Below are 15,498 nucleotides of genomic sequence, written 5' to 3' on the forward strand. Positions count from 1 at the left end.
GTTCTTATATTTATCCTTGTTTTTTTTTAAGAAAAAATACCTAGAACTAGGCCCCTAAGGCGTTTTAAGTCAGAAAAATATTAAGCTGCCAGAAGCCAGGTTGGGGGCCGGAGGGGGCGGCACAGCACAGGCGCTCCGTGGCCACCCCAGCGCCCCAAGGCCCTGCGCGGCGGCCGGCGGGGAAGCAGCCAATCAGACGCGCCGAGCGGCGCGCTCCGCCCAATGGGCGCAAGGGGGGCGGGACTTCCCGCGCCGGTTGCTATGACAAGCGCGGCTCTTCCTTAGCAACGGCGCTGGGCCGCGGCGGCCGCGCAGGTGAGGCCGCGCCCGGAGCTCCGCGGTCCCGCTCAGTGCCGCTGGCCGAGCTTTTCCTCTGCGGGGACGAGGGCGGCGGACCGGCGGGGCGGGGCTGCTTCGGGTGTGCGGTCCGCTCGGCCGCGTTCCGCTGCCTCACACCCTCGGGCTGTGGCCGCGGGCACGCCCCGGGCTGGGGGTGGGTATTGAAGTGGCTCCCGGGGGTGGCTCCGGCCAGGCGGGGGTTCTGACCTGCGGAGGCCGTGGTTTGCCTTCCACGGCCCCCATGTGACGGCTAGTGGTCTGACTCGGTGCTTTAGCCAACAGCTCTGTGTACGTGGCATAAGTGACTGGTGTGTCGCCTGACACCGTGTTGAATTCGTTTTCCTTTTAATATGAGCTCACCCTTGCTCCCCTGGGTAGGAGAGGAAGATGCTTTGTTGTGGGTGAAAGAACCAGAGGGAGGATGGCGGTGAAATGCTCTGAATCTCTCCGTCAGTGCTGTGCCTCTGCGTTGCCAGGGTAGAGGCAGGCTGGTAATGAGGCCCTGAGGCACGTCCGGAGTTTTCCCATATGGCCTTCCCCAGCTGACAAATGCTCGGGGATCTGAGGAGCAAGTGCACAAACGAGACCAAGATGTTCCTGTTAAACATTTCCGTCCAGACGAGTACGCAGATTCTGTGCCTAAAATACTCCTACCCTTCTCTTGTCATGTGCAGTTTGAAGCTATTGCAGATAATAGTGTCCTGGGAAAATCCTTTTGGAATTAATCAAGAGTGGTAGCAGCTGATACATTGTTCTCTTGTCCTCTCCTGAAAGCCGTACCTTGGCTCAACTCTTCCCTCAAGCTCCACTGGTGCTTCTGGGAAGCGCTGTGCTCCTCACTTATGGAAAAAAATACGGTTTAATAATTTGTTTGCATTAATGGTCTATGAGCTAAGACTCTCAGCCGGGTGTGGAGGTGCTGTTGAGGAAATGGCAAGTGAGTGAGATAGCATGATATTCTCTTAACAGTTTCCTTTGCCTTTTGTTTTAATTGAAAGCCATCTGTCTCTTGCCAGTGTTTGTTTTTGTTGAAGCAGTGTCCTCTAGGCCAAGGAGCGACTCCTCCTGCTGAAGAGAGGAACACAGAACCCTGTTCCTCTCAGCTGGCTGTGCCGCAGCACTTTGCTGAACTCCAGGCAGCCCCTCTGCCCCTTCCTGGAGTTTCTGTGGAAGGACCATGGAAGAAACCGAGGAGGAAAAAAAGGACGAGGCTGATTATAAAAGGCTTCACAGTTTTCCTCTGATTAGGGTATGGAGGGAGATGGATTACACATCTACCAGTGTCAGAGATATGAAAATCTGCCTTCATTCTTACTATCCTTCTCCTGCTGCGTAGCTACTGTGAGAACGTGTGTACTGCTGGTCCTTGACCTCTCCTGGGGAAATCTAATAGCTCTGGTGTTCCCCATGACAGCCAGAGGAAACCTGGGCCAAAGTGATCCATCAAACAGATTGAGAGCACACTGCCTTTGGAGCCCTCTCTTGTGATTTGGATGCAGCTTGCATTTTGTCCTGAAGAAGCTGGAGCAAAAGATCTTGCTAGCCAGCCAGATAGCAGCAGCAGAATAAAAGGCTGTGTAATTTAGATTTCTTTGTTAATCATATAGCAATAATTAAGGACTGTGGTGGAAACGGTGTTAGCGCGCTTTCCCTTTATATTATAGGAGAAAAATTGGCAAATGTCTTGATTTCCTTCTTTAAGCTGTGCTTACACAGTGCTAGTTTTCATGTAGGTAGAGAAGAATTCCTCATTGGCTGGAGGAATTGTTCACTTATAGTGCAATAAGCCTTTTCAGATTTACTACATCTTAGCCCCTGATAGAGCCAATGCAGAAGTTAGAGCAATTTACTGTTGTCTTGTGTGCAGTTCTTAATTTTCTGCTTAGTTGTGTTGTCTGTTTGCCCTTTGCAGCACTCAGACATGCCGGAGGAGATGCGTGTAGAGACCATGGAGCTGTGTGTCACAGCGTGTGAGAAGCATGCCACCAACAATGAGGTACCAGCCACATCCCAAAACGGGCAGCCTGCTGAAACTGCAGCTCAGGGAACCTGCAGGAGCAGGGATAAGGGTGTAGGGCAGAGCAGAGTCAGGCCTGACCTCCTATTACTCTCTGCACTGAGCTAGGGTAGAAGGAGGCAAGGAGCTTGGCTAGATGTCAGATTAATTTCCCTTGGTCTGCAAGATCTATAATAGCACTTTGCAGAGATTAGTAGTGGTGCTGACTCCCAGACCCTACCTCCTTGCTTATCCTGCCTTCTTGAGACCTGCTTCCACTCTGTTTATAAAACGCCTTGTGTCCTGAGGGCTTGGTTCAGAACTGCATGGAGTCTCTTGTTTTGGGGATGAGTACATGAAAGTCTGTTAAATATTCTCTCTTGGCTTTAGGACCAATGATCAAGGGAAAACATACCTTGCTTCATGGGCAGGGCACTGCCTGTCACTGAAAAATCTTCCTCTCGCCTTTTTTAGGATCAAGCAGGGTGTGATCTGGGAGAAGCAAGCCTTTTAAAAGTCAGCCTACTTTCAGTGTTTTGGTAATTAGCTGGAGGAAAAAAATGGACTCCTGTAAAAATAGCTGCAGCTTAGTGACCTGAATCTGCTCTCATGGTCATCACAACCAGTATAACTCCAGCAGCATCTGAAGCAGAACACTTACTTCAGACTCTGTGAACAACAGAAGTGATGCAAGTCTTTAGTTTTTCCTAGCTGCTGGGCTGGAGGCTGCTGAGACCAGTTCTACCCTTGGGTTTACCTCTGGGGAGTGCCCAATTCCTGAGGTGCAGCTGCTATACCTGTTGCCCATGGATTTAGTAGTCTTAAAGGGAGGAGAAGATTAGGGGGATGTTTGCATAAAACCTCTCTGGTTGCTCTGTCTCACCCTATGCTGTCTTCCTTAACGTTCTCCAGAGTGCTGCCAAGATGATCAAAGAGACAATGGACAAGAAATTTGGGTCCTCCTGGCATGTGGTGATTGGGGAAGGTTTTGGCTTTGAGATCACTCACGAGGTGAAGAACCTGCTGTACATGTTCTTTGGTGGCAGCCTGGCTGTGTGTGTCTGGAAGTGCTCCTGACTCCTGGCCGGATCCCAGACTTGCTGAATACAAGAGATTTCTTCCTGCTTTTGACAAGTTTTGTATGATCTGGAGGTGGGGCTTTATTTTTAATACTTAAATGTCAAGATTTCTTTTTTTCATACTGACGTAACAGTTCTGTGGGAAACATGAAGTTGATGCACGTGTGTGTGTATAAACTTGCTAAACTGTCCTGTCCTTGCTTGTGGGATTTCTTATCTGTCTGTGGGTCTTTCCTTGGTGTTTGAGCTGGAGCAAGAGGCAAGTGAGGAATGGGTGATCTCACAACACACTGCACAGCAGCGCTAGCAGGGGAGAGCGAAAGCAAAAAGGTGCCACCTAGCCCTATGGTTTTTTAACTCCCCTTTATTCCACATAGTTTCCCTCTCTCCTCTGCTTTCTCTGCTACCATGCAGTATGGCTCTGACCAGCACCTGTCTTTCCTCTCTCTGCATGCTGCTTGTACATTCTTCCTTTATTCTAAGATGTCTGTGCAGACCTGACAGCACCAAGGGTCTCCCTTCAGGCTGTCTGTGGAGGTGTGAGCCACAGGGAAGCAGTCCCGGCTTGCCCTTCCCTGCTGTTTTGGGAGGCTACAACAGCTGAGCTGCCTGGGTGTAGGAGGTTGCTATGCAAACTGCCCCCTCCTTTCTCACCCACAGCACACTGAGACAGCATGAAAACACAGGCGGCTGACGATGCCTGGGGAGTGGGTGAGAGCTCTTTTTAAGGCTCAAATGCCTCCCTGTCAGTTCTCGGGGGTGTTGCAAGTGCTGTGTACTTTCAGCATCTTGTTTGGAGGCTGATAGAGAAAGGAGGCTCCATGTGAAATATAACTTGGTCATCAGAAACCTAATGTCTTTCTGGACTTGCATTCTTTTAGCCTGTTTCATTTTTTAATGCTGTTGGTGTTGGAGGATCGAATGAGCGTAACTATGTTACGTGTATGGCTTATTTATAAAACCTGGGAAACAGTGTTTTTACAATAAAAGTTTAGTAAAATGTCTTGGCGTGTGTTTATGTAGGCAAAGTAGTTCAAGAAACATGGAAATAAGTAAGACATGGTGTAGCACAAGCAGAGAGGCCAGTGACAGAGTTCTGTCCTGCTGGCTTCCTGTGTGACTTTCATCCTCCCTGTTTAGTTCCTTTTACCAGTACAAGCCACTATGGTGAGGAGGGTTGCCAGGCCCATGGTGCTGCTGGCCACATCCCTCTGTCCAGGCAGCTGTCTAAGCAGTTGCAGCAAGGGAATGTAACTGTGTCTGCTGCCTCAAAAGTGTGCCTCAGCTCTGACTGTTGGAGTCCCGTATTTGTAGCTTCCTTAATTTTCAGGTTTCCTCTCAGAATGTTGCCAGCTGACACCTCTAGTCCATAGTTAAGTCTGAAGGATCTTTCTGCATTAATGCCTGTAGTGGATCAACCTTATTCCTTTTTCTGAACCTCAAGTGTTATGCTAGAGATGTCCTTTCTCAATTTCATTGTGTCAGGGAGCCAGGCATTGGAGGAATATGAAGACAACTAAGAACTATTTCAAATTCGGACCATCTGTGCTTGGCTGGGCCAGGGTAGGTTGGTACCGTGATTCCTGCCCCATGATCAGGATTGCTGTGCTGTGTGGAAAAGTCCAAATCCCCTGAGCTGTCTCATCATGCAGTTGTTCTGTGTCCCTCCAGCTGGCTGCCTGTATGTGAAGATAGTGCTATTGACATTTTCTGCAGCTGGCAGGTGGAAAAGATTATTTCCTCTTCTGCAACTTTCTGTCTCTTCTAAATCCAGAGCAAGAAGGAAAGTCTTTGAAATGCCCTATGCTGGAGTGGGATGATCCCTTCAACCATACCACAGTCACTTTAATTGTGCCTCTTTCACACTAATGAATAATTAACTGCTCTGTGCATATGCACAGGCACTGGTCATGGGCATCTCTGCAGGGTCGTGGTGACCTGCAGATGACCACAGGGAGCTGTTGACATCAGCACACAGTCTCTTGGACTTGCTGCTTGTTTATCTTCTTGGCCACCAGCTGACCAAAGCTAATGTCTCGGTGACCTGCATTGGCAACAAGGGAAGGGTGAGTGAACCCCAGCCTTCTCAAAGCCTGAGTGTGCAAACAGATTGAGGTGAGCTAGGTGTGGATGTGCAGCAAGTCAGCTCCTACACTGCCATTCTCACCAGGTAAGTGCAAGGTGGCTCACAGGAGAGTGGCAGACTATTTTTATTCACAAGGGTAACAGCATTCCTACAGGAAGTCACCTTGAGGCAAACCTTTGTTGGCTGGTTTGTGTTCCTGTCATTGGCATTGTACCTGAAAGCACAAGCCTCAGCCTTCCAAAATGTGGTTGTGTGTTAAGAGTCCCTGCCCTGAGGTGAGCGTTCAATCAAATCCGTTGTCCTGCCTGTTGCAAGTTGAGCCATGCTTTGCTGGCCCCTGTGTGTTAGAAAAAAAGACTTTCATCCTCCTTCTGCTGTGGAGCTGGAATATCTTTGGGCATACCTGTAATTTTCAGAGGAGTAAGGTTTATGGATCAGAGATGGAACCTTGTCCTGTGTATTCCCACAAGAGACCCCTCTGTGGCTGATTAACCTGCTGGTCCAGTCCAAAGGAGGCCACGGAGATGATCAGAGGGCTGAAGCACCTCTGTGATGAAGACAGGCTGAAAGGGTTGGAGTTCTTCAGCCTGGAGAAGAGAAGGCTCTGGAGAGACCTTATACCAGTACCTAAAGGATGTCAACAGGAAAGCTGGAGAGGGACTTTTTGACAGGGCCTGTTGTGATAGGACAAGGGTTAGAGGTTTTAAACTAAAAGAGGTTTGTTCTAGATTGGATATAGGGAAGGGAAGAAGTCTTTCAGAATGAGGGTGGTGAAACATTGGAACAGGTTGCCTAGAGAGGGGGTGGGTGCCCCACCCTTGGAGGCATTCAAGGATAGGTTGGATGAGGCTCTGAGCAATACAATCTAGTTCAAGGTGCCCCATGTCATTGCAAGGACATTGGACTAGGTGATCCCTAAAGGTCCCTTCCAACCCAAACTATGATTCTATGAGGCTTTGGAGCCTCTAAGGCCTCTCTACTTTTCACTATAAAACTGCTCTCGGTTGTTGGAGGATTTTTCCTTATGGATTTTCAGTGGAAAGCTGGTAAAGTTGGCAACAGTTTGCTTGCTATTGTGTTTGCCTCTCATTTCTTGCCCCCCTGCATATTGCTGCCATTACCCATCAAAGCATCAGGCTGAGTCAGATGTAGAAAAGGAGATGAAAAACGCAGAGTGATGGATGGGTGGCAGCCAAAATGACTCTTTCTATCCACCCGTCCCCTAAAGCTGTGATAGTAGCTCAGAGGCTGTGCCTCATGACTTCATCCCTCCCTGCTGAGGGGAGATGGGAACATCATTATCAGCTGCCGATGAGTCTTGATTTGGAGCCAGCAGTGAAAATGTCCTCGGATGTAGGGCTCCTCCTCCGCCCCAAGGGTGACTTGAACCTGCTGGGAAGATGGAGAAAGAGCTGGAGGGGGGAGATGAGAAGAAAGAGGTGCAAATTCAATCCTGTCTCTACGATGATGTCATGGCAACAAGTCAGGTGATCAGGGCACACTTTGAAGGTCTCCAGCCCTTCTCTGTTGCTGCAGGCTCATGTCTGACTTGCTGAAAAATCTTTTGGTTAATATTTAATGCCAGCATTGAAGTGCTAAGGGTGGCAAATGCCTCACCTAAGCCCCCTGCCTTTGCTTTCTAATGGGATGCTAAATCAGGGTGAGGAGGTAGGATTGCAAGTTTCATTATCTGGGAATGGGACTAACAGTCAGTAGGGTGGCTTTAGCCCATAAGGGTCCCTGTGCTCATCTGACTTCAGGACATGAGAAGGAGGTTTCTATCCCCTCCAGCCCCATTTGGAACTGGTTTGGGGCACTGGAATGAGGAAGTCTCCTTCTCTTCAGGGCTGGCTCTGGAATAATGAAACCTGTGGCCCTGCTCCGGGAGCCGAGCCAGCTCTTTTGATGCGATCAGTTAGTACACGGAGTTGGTGTTTTGGTTGGATGGTTGCTGTTTTTCTGAGCCATGACCTAATGATCCCATGTTCCAGCTACAGCCCCTCCTAGGGGCCTTCTGTCTGAAACGTGTGTCCGGACTGAATTCAGCAAACTTCCCGAAGCAAGACGCTGTGTTCCCCCACCCAGGGAAGCCATCTGCTCCCCTCCACCAGCTCCTTCTGCGGGGCTTCGTGCTCGCCAGCCGGGCTGGAAAGCTCTCCTCCTCCTCGCTTGCCCCGGCTCTCCTCGGCCATCTTGCTAGCAGAAGGCTCGGAACGCGGGGCTGGCTGAATCTGGGGCGGTGATGGTGTCAGCCGGAGGCGGTTTCCAGGCAACTGTCGCGCCGTGGGACACGCGAGCCAAGAACACCGGGGACAGCGCGTTCCCAGCGCGCCGCCTGGGAGGGGACCGAGACACACACGGAAGGAGCCGGCACTGGACGGTGCGGAGAGGGTAGCGCAGGGATGGCAGCAGAGGAGGGGGTCTCCAGAATAGCCCCTCCTGCCCACTGATCATCATACCCTCCCTGGCTGGGAGTGAGCATTTCCAAGCTGGCTGCTGGTGCATCTCACGACAAGGAAGAACTACATGATGTACGGGATTTCACATGCCTTCTGCGTCCTTTGGAAGGGCAAAGAGAAAATAAACATTGTGCCAGACTGTACCACAGCCCCCAGACTTACTGCAGGTGGTCCTGTGTTTGTCTGTCCCTTATCAAGTACAAAGCTCCATCCCTACAAATCATGAACCATTTTTGTGCATGCATCCCAGCTCTGTGTCCCTGGGTGTCACTGCAGAAGTGAATTTCTTGTCAGAAGAAATGCTCTTCCCTTCCACAAGCTGCCAGTCGTCCCCAGCACTTGGTGGGTCCTACTGCCCCTCTGTGCCAATGTTCAAGGCATTATCCCCACTCCTGCCTGCCTGCCTCCCCCACCTGCTTTAGAGGCCCTGGGAACATCCTTGCCCCTGAAACTCACTGGTCTCGTAGCCCTTCCTTACACTGCCAGCCTGGCATTTCGCCTCGCAGCAATGTTGATGCTGACATCCCCTTTGTTTTATCCAGTTTGAGTGACTTTTGACAGGGGGCTTGAGTACAGCTGATTTTCAATGGATCAGGGAGGGTGATAAAATTAATATGGCCAAGCAATGGAAAAAAATTCTGGTTTCTGAGAGTGCAGCTGTGATGAACATGGGAAATGGGGCTACATAGTGCTTGGCAGGGTGTTTGCTGCAGATGGGCAGAACCATTTGAATGCCCTGTATTCAAGGAAATGTTCTGCAGTCCTGTGCAGGTGACAGCACAGAAAGACAGGACAGTGGGGAGTCATCTGCAGCCATTGCTGTCCCTGAGCCAGCATTGCAGCTATTGATTTGGAACTTGCCCTGTTCACTCTAACCTTGGCAGTGCCAGCTCGACCCTTATCAGCGCTGATAAACCCTGCCACAACCTCCTGTCCCATCCTGGTGGTGTCACACCAGGTGCTGTGGTGACAGATCTTTCCTGCCACTCTGCCCATGCGCCAGTTGGTCTTTTGCTGCGATGCTCTAAATCCTGGAAACCTCTCTCCTATTTTTGTACAGAGGCTACAGCCATACAAACTTTTTTAACCCTGTGTTCATGCCCATCCCTTGCCGAGTGTTTTGTGTGAGGAAGGATGCGGTGGCGGCTGCAAATGCTGTTCCAGAGGAAACTTAAAATCTGCTTTCTCTTTCTTCTGTTCTTGGCTCTTGTCGTGCACCTGGTGATGGATTTTGGTCTCCCCAAAACCCACAGGTCCTGTGGCTGCGATACTAAAGCATCAACAGCCACGGGTGTCCTGTCAGGCAGCCCCATGCCAGCCAGCCTCAAAAAACTGAGCCTGCGAATCCTTCAGGATTTCAGTGGAAGCAACGGTTCCTTGGAGAAAAGTTCCCAGCCAGAGAGAGCGGGGCTGTACTTAAGGGCTGGAGAGCCAGGGGTCCAACAGCAGCATGAAGAGGCGAATGCAGAGTGGACCAAGGGATCAAAGCTGGCAGCACTTTTCAAGCATCCTCTTTACAACATCCCGGTCCCAGAGGTGACAGAGAAAGACAAGCTGTTTATCATCAACCCCATGGAGAAGTTCAGCCTGCGCAGTAGCGGGAGTGATGAATGGTGAGGAGCAAGCTCAACCCTAGCTTGCATTTGGGGGATATGTGGGTTTGACGGGACAAGCAGCAGGGACCAAACAGGGACCCTTCTGTAGATCAACATCCTACCCCAGAAGAGCCCCGATTACTGAGTATGCTATTCTCATATCTCAAATCCTCTCCTAGCCCTGAATTTTGGGGCTGCTACTCATAAGCTTGTAGCACACAGCAAAGCTAAAGGAGACTCTGGAATTATTCATTGAATTATGGATATCTACTAGGTGATCTCATCAGCTCCTTCCCTTCCCCAATACAGATTAGCCTGTAGTATCTCTGTCTCTATATGAGGAAGTCCTCACTCTAGATTTCTAATCAGTTTTATTCCCCTCTCTTGGTATGTTGGAGATGCAAAGCCTGAAATTTAGGCACCATTCCTGTCCTGCATTTTGCATGATATTGCGTGACCTTGTTAGGCTTGGCCGTATGATGAGCTCAGAGCTGACAGCTGTCTATTTTAATCTTTGGACTACTAACCTCTAATTAGGAGGGAAGATATTAAAAGCTTTAGCATTGTAACACATAGCAGCTTCCTTATGGAAAGCACACCTTCCAAAAGTGGTGCCTGCTAGAACTAGGAGAGAATAAAAGCTGGCTTAAGAGCTGGTTTCCACAAATGGGCATTTGCCTTTTCTCTGAGGACCACCTATGGGTAGCCTTGGGTCTGGTTTGATGAAATCAATGCACAGTCTGTGTTTTCTTAGCGAGAGACATGGATCTGGGTTATAGATGCCTTGGGTTAACTGTCCCATTGCAGTGCCAGTGTGTGCTAGTCCAGAGGTGGGGCAGATACCCCCGGGGGCTCCCTTGTATGCCAGAAAACTGCAAATTTGCAGGATGCACAGAGGCAGGGATAGTGCTAACCCAAACCTATCCCCCTGGGGAAACCCACCCAAGGGGAATGGGTTGTTGAGGATGGGAGTTCAGGTCAGTGGTGGGGATGGCTGGGAAGCCCGTGCTTCTCCACCCTTGTTCTGTGTACACACGTGTCCCCAGTAAGCACAGGGAGGGGTGTAGCAGACTACTCCTGGGAGCCAATCCCTTAGGTAAAAACAGTGAGATGATCTGTTCAGCAGGGAAATAAATGCATGGATGAGAGAAGCAGGATCAACCCAGGGATTTTCCATGGGGGATGGAGGGAAGACACTGTGTCCAATCCAACCATGCTGGTGGGTCTTCCTGGCCACCAACTTTGGGTGGGATCTGCCAGGTGCCAAGAGCCCCATGGAGACCATATGGGGCAGGGAGTTCTGCCACCATGAAACCTGGAAGCCATCCAGGGCTTACTCTGGACTTTCTCCCCACTTCACCCTCCAGGCACTGGCTCCCAGGAAGGGCCCAGGCACACGGGACCCATCCTGTCCCAACTAAAAGCTGTTGTCATTGTTGTTGGGGTGGTGGTGGCTGTTGGGCTGCAGGGTCAGCAGCAGTAAAGCCGAGACGCTCCTCCCGACAGGGAAGACAGCCTATGACACCTACCCCACCTGGCTCAAATTCCACATCGGCATCAACCGCTATGAGCTGTACCCCCGCCGGGACCCCTTGTTGCCCACGCTCCTCCGGGACTTGGCCACGCAAAGGATCATCAGCTCGGGTACCACTTCCCTGCCTGTACCCCTGTCCACACCCCTGCCCCGCTGCCTGCTGCCTGCCTCCCTCATCCCCATGTGCCTCCTTTCAGTCCAGAAGTCCGGCGGGACCCAGCTCAAGCTCATCATGACGTTCCCAAACTATGGGCAGGCCCTCTTCAAGCCCATGAAGTGAGTAGAGCCTGGGAGAACCCTATAACTCACCCACATGGTCCTGTTAGGTAGTGAGGAGTGGCCAGAGGAGACCATGGAGGGAGAAATGGAGAAATGCTTCATGTGCTGCCTCGCTTCAGCACCTCCATCCCAAAACTGAGGCGAGCAGAATGGTCCCGTTTCCCTTTCCTTCCCTGGTGATGCTTGCTGCAAACTGGATGCAGCTTGTGATGGGGTAGTGACCTCCAGTGGTGGAAAGAAGAAGGTGGTCCATGAGGACCATCCAGGATCCTCCAGTCTATGAGGGCTTCCCCACCCCTTGAGTTGGAGGCAGGGGTTGCGTGGGAGCCTGGATAGGGGGCTTGGAGCCACCCACTCATCAGGAAATGACTGGAGGAGACTGGGTCTGGCTGTGTCTCCAGTGTCACAAGGGAACACAAGGTGAATGGTGGTTTGGAACTAATCCTATGCTTGGAGTGACCCCATCCATGATGATTGCCCCCACTGTCCCCTCTCCTTCCAGGCAGACCCGGGACCAGGAGACCCCCATTGATTTCTTCTACTTCTCAGACTTTGAGCGGCACAATGCAGAGATTGCAGCCTTCCACCTGGACAGGTGAGCATAAGCTTTGCATCCAAGCCTGCCCTCCCATACTGGCAAAGCACCAGAGAAACTGCTCCTTCATCCCACCTCTCGCTCCCTGTTGTGAGGGGTACCTGTGTCTCCTGTCAGTTTTAATAACTTGCTATTTTTAAACCAGCTGAGGTCAGTAAGAAATTGTTCCAAGTTCTGTGTTTCAGGATCCTGGATTTCCGGCGAATTCCTCCAGTTTCTGGCCGTTTGATCAACATAACAAAGGAAATTCGGGATATCACCACAGACAAGAAACTGGCCAAGACTTTCTTCATCTCCCCAGGTGAGCTTTCATGCTCTCCATCCTTTCCTGTGGCCACCTGGATGGAGCTCACCTGGTGCTGGCTGCTGCTGCCCTGGCTCCCCCCGCCCTCAGACAAACTATCCCACTGGGGATTGTTCCAGCTCCCATGGGTACCCTGCACAGGCCTTTGCTCCTCACAGCCTCCCTTGCCATTGTTTTGCTGGTGGCACATGGCCAGAGTGCATGGAGCATCCTTCCCTGGCTGTTTGCTGGACCACTCTGCCTGGGGGTGCCTTCCTTCTCTTTGTCAACCTTTGTTTTGTCACCTGGCCAGCGGGTAACGTCTGCTTCTATGGGGAGTGCTCCTACTACTGCTCCACCGAGCACGCCCTCTGCGGCAAACCGGACCGGCTGGAGGGCTCCATGGCTGCCCTGCTCCCTGACAAGACCCTGGCCAAGCGCCGCTCCTGGCGCAGCCCCTGGCGCCGCTCCTACCACAAGAGCAAGAAGGCTGAGTGAGATGGGGCATGGGGGGTGTGGGGATGTGGGCCAGCAGAGCCATGGGATGGGAGGGGACTTCTCCACAGCCGCTCTCATGGCCCCATTGCCCTCCCTGGCCTCTGCCACCAGGTGGGAGCTGAACCCCAACTACTGCGCTCAGGTGCGAGAGACGCCGCCCTACGACAGGGGCCATCGCCTCCTCGATCTCATCGACATGGCAATCCTCGATTTCCTCATGGGTGAGCCCCTCTGTGTCTGTGCTGAGGGCTGTGGAGGTCCCTCAGGACCTAGAGGCCCAAATGGCTCTGTGTCCCGTGGTACTATGCCCTGCGAGGTTTGCGTGCCAAACTGTTGTTCAGGCTGCAGTGAGCTGCAGTCTTACTCACAATGAGAGCACAGGGCTGTGCCACAAGGGCATTTCCCGGGCAGAAGTCGAAGGTCAAGAGATTCCGGAGAGACCCAGCTGAATACCCTGGACATGGGGACCACCTTCTAGCACGCTCTCACATGCAGCCCCTGCAGAGCCAGAGGTGGAGATGATGCTGCCCAGGGCTCTTGCTGCCTCTCCTGTCCCTGGGCTGCTTCTTCTTCCCTGTGCTGTCCCCTCACCAGCATCTGACTGGGAGAGTTTCCCGTCTCCTAATTCCTGACCATCCAGCCATGCCTTTGCCATTACTTCTGCTCCATTTGCCACTGTTGTCCCTCTGTGGGGCTGCTGGGATGAGAAGGGGCCTGGGGGCCGTGGGGTGTCTGCTCAGTTCCCCTGCACGGGCATGGCCACCAGATGGACAAGTTAAAGGTGCCTCCAACCCTTTTCCCTGGGCTCTGGGTTTCAGTCTCACACCAGAAGAGTGCTCTGTGTCTTTGCTCCGATCTTCCAGCCCACAACCTGATGCCAAATTTGTTGGCCCGCCACAGGCAACATGGACCGGCACCACTATGAGACCTTTGAGAAATTTGGGAATGACACTTTCCTGCTCCACCTGGACAATGGTCGCGGGTAAAGCTGGGGAGTAGGGGGGAGCAGTCACAGCAGAGGGGTGGGGGGAGACCTCCAGTCTTGCTGAAATGCCACCCTGACACATCCTTATGAGCTTCTCCCCACCCCCAGCTTCGGCACACACTCACGCGATGAACCGTCCATCCTGGCCCCTCTCCAGCAATGCTGCAGGTAAGGGGCTGCCCCCACCCCGGATCTGCTGTTGGGAAGAGGCTCCTCCTATTGAGACCTCTCCCTCCTCATCTCTGGCAGCATCAAGAAGTCGACTTACCTGCGGCTGCAGCTGCTGGCCACCCAGCCCTACCGCCTGAGCGACGTGCTGCGGGAGGCGCTGGCCGCAGATCCACTGGCCCCTGTCCTGGCTGAGCCCCACCTGCAGGCACTGGACCGGCGCCTGGGGAAGGTGCTGGTAGCGGTGGGACACTGCCTGGCCAGGGCAGCCCACCAGGAAAAGGTGCTGGTGGATGATGTGGGGCCATGGGTGTGACGGGGGCTGGGTATCCTGCTGGATTGGGCTATTTTGGTGCGCTGCCGAGGGTGCTGTGGGGATCGATGTGCAGCTCTGGTTCTGTGTAACGTCAGCTTTTGGTGGTGCCAGAGCTGGTGGTGTGATGAACCAGGAAAGCAGGTTGTAAGGATAGGTGGGACAGGGAGGGAATTTAAATAAAAAGGTTGGCCTAGTGGAGAAGACACAAGCTGTGATCTTCCCCACCAAGGCTGCTTTCCCAGCCCTGGCCTGTCCTTGCATGCCTGGATGTGTCACTTCAGCTCTCCAAAGCCTTTTAGGAAAGGGTAGGGATTTTTCCTGCCTTTCCCCAGCAAGAACTGCCAAACTGCTGGCAACAGCTGGCAACCTCCTTCTGCCCCACCCCCATGCCCAGCACGGTGATGCCCTGGTGACCCCCAAAAAGAGAGCTGAGACTCCCCACTGCTGGTGTGGGGTAAATGAGGCAGAAGCTCCCAGCTACACACCACTTATCTTTGCCCCAGTCTTCCCACACCCACTCAAAAACTCCCATGGCTCTGACATCACCACCTCCTCCACAGGACCAGGGATGCAGCAAGGAGAGATCCCACTCCCCTCAGAACATCCTCCCAAATCCCCCAAGAACTGCCTCTGACTCCCTTCACATCCAAAAAAGTGGCTCCTGAGGATGGATTGACCTGGGGCTGTGCACCCTACTTAGTGCCTGGTGGCTCAGCACCCAGCTTATCCCCTGAGCCTCCCAGGGGGGTTAATCCATGAAGGGTTACGTCAGGTGCCATTGTGACAGCCACTGCCACTGTGCCCAGGTTGGGACACGAGATTGCCATCTGCATGGCCAGAGATAAAGGTGCCACTGGGGAGGGGAGATGTCCTGTGTCCCAGCCAGACACTTGCAAAGGGATGGGAAGCCACGGGAGGGGGTGAAAAAGGGCAGCTGGCACAGTAGGAGATGGAGCTGGAAAAGCTAGGCAGAGATTTTGGCTGGAACAAAAAATGGGCTCAAAAGGAAGGGAAAAAAAAAAAAAAAAAAAAAAAAAGGGAGACAAAGAGGATCTGTCTGTGTTACACAACGGGGCTGGGGATGCTGAATCGGGGTTTGTTGCGATGTGCCCCCCCAATGCTGACAGCACGTCCTCCTACCACTGCCCTGGCTTGTGCCCCAAAGCCCAGTACATGGAGGAAAAGGTTTCAGGGCTGTTTTGCAATAGGTTCCTTCCCTTCTGCCAGCTTCCTAGTATTTTACTCTTTATATAAATACCTTTTTGCCCTATACGCAAGGCCAGGGG

At 52.3% G+C, this 15,498-nt stretch overlaps 2 protein-coding genes and 1 long non-coding RNA gene across 6 annotated transcripts; all 3 read left to right on the forward strand.

Annotated features, from left to right (window-relative positions):
* Window positions 1-239: 239 nt before the first annotated feature.
* DNAL4 (dynein axonemal light chain 4) lies at window positions 240-4,418 on the forward strand. 3 transcript variants are annotated; one of them, XM_053944071.1, is made up of 4 exons: window positions 240-315; window positions 1,377-1,588; window positions 2,252-2,335; window positions 3,248-4,418. In XM_053944071.1, the coding sequence occupies exons 2-4, from the start codon at window positions 1,517-1,519 to the stop codon at window positions 3,410-3,412; spliced, it is 321 nt and encodes a 106-aa protein (XP_053800046.1). In that variant the 5' UTR covers window positions 240-315; window positions 1,377-1,516; the 3' UTR covers window positions 3,413-4,418. The 3 variants fall into 3 exon arrangements, with proteins under 3 accessions (XP_053800046.1, XP_053800047.1, XP_053800045.1); XM_053944072.1 differs by having other exon boundaries at window positions 253-315; window positions 1,374-1,588; XM_053944070.1 differs by lacking the exon at window positions 240-315 and adding an exon at window positions 331-493.
* A 2,495-nt stretch (window positions 4,419-6,913) lies between these two features.
* Window positions 6,914-8,102, forward strand: LOC128788692 (uncharacterized). The gene is made up of 2 exons (XR_008431169.1): window positions 6,914-7,168; window positions 7,492-8,102. It is a non-coding gene; the product is annotated as an uncharacterized LOC128788692 (long non-coding RNA).
* Window positions 8,103-8,973: 871 nt separating this feature from the next.
* LOC128788691 (extracellular serine/threonine protein kinase FAM20C-like) lies at window positions 8,974-14,403 on the forward strand. Of its 2 annotated transcripts, XM_053943903.1 has the most exons (10): window positions 8,974-9,572; window positions 11,023-11,198; window positions 11,286-11,364; window positions 11,870-11,962; window positions 12,148-12,263; window positions 12,559-12,739; window positions 12,855-12,964; window positions 13,644-13,725; window positions 13,837-13,896; window positions 13,978-14,403. In XM_053943903.1, the coding sequence occupies exons 1-10, from the start codon at window positions 9,094-9,096 to the stop codon at window positions 14,210-14,212; spliced, it is 1,611 nt and encodes a 536-aa protein (XP_053799878.1). In that variant the 5' UTR covers window positions 8,974-9,093; the 3' UTR covers window positions 14,213-14,403. The 2 variants fall into 2 exon arrangements, 1 of the variants encoding a protein (XP_053799878.1); XR_008431168.1 differs by lacking the exon at window positions 13,978-14,403 and having other exon boundaries at window positions 13,607-13,725.
* The last annotated feature ends 1,095 nt before the right edge of the window (window positions 14,404-15,498 follow it).

This window comes from Vidua chalybeata, chromosome 5, assembly GCF_026979565.1.
Source record: "Vidua chalybeata isolate OUT-0048 chromosome 5, bVidCha1 merged haplotype, whole genome shotgun sequence".
In the NCBI taxonomy this organism is placed as follows: domain Eukaryota; kingdom Metazoa; phylum Chordata; class Aves; order Passeriformes; family Viduidae; genus Vidua; species Vidua chalybeata.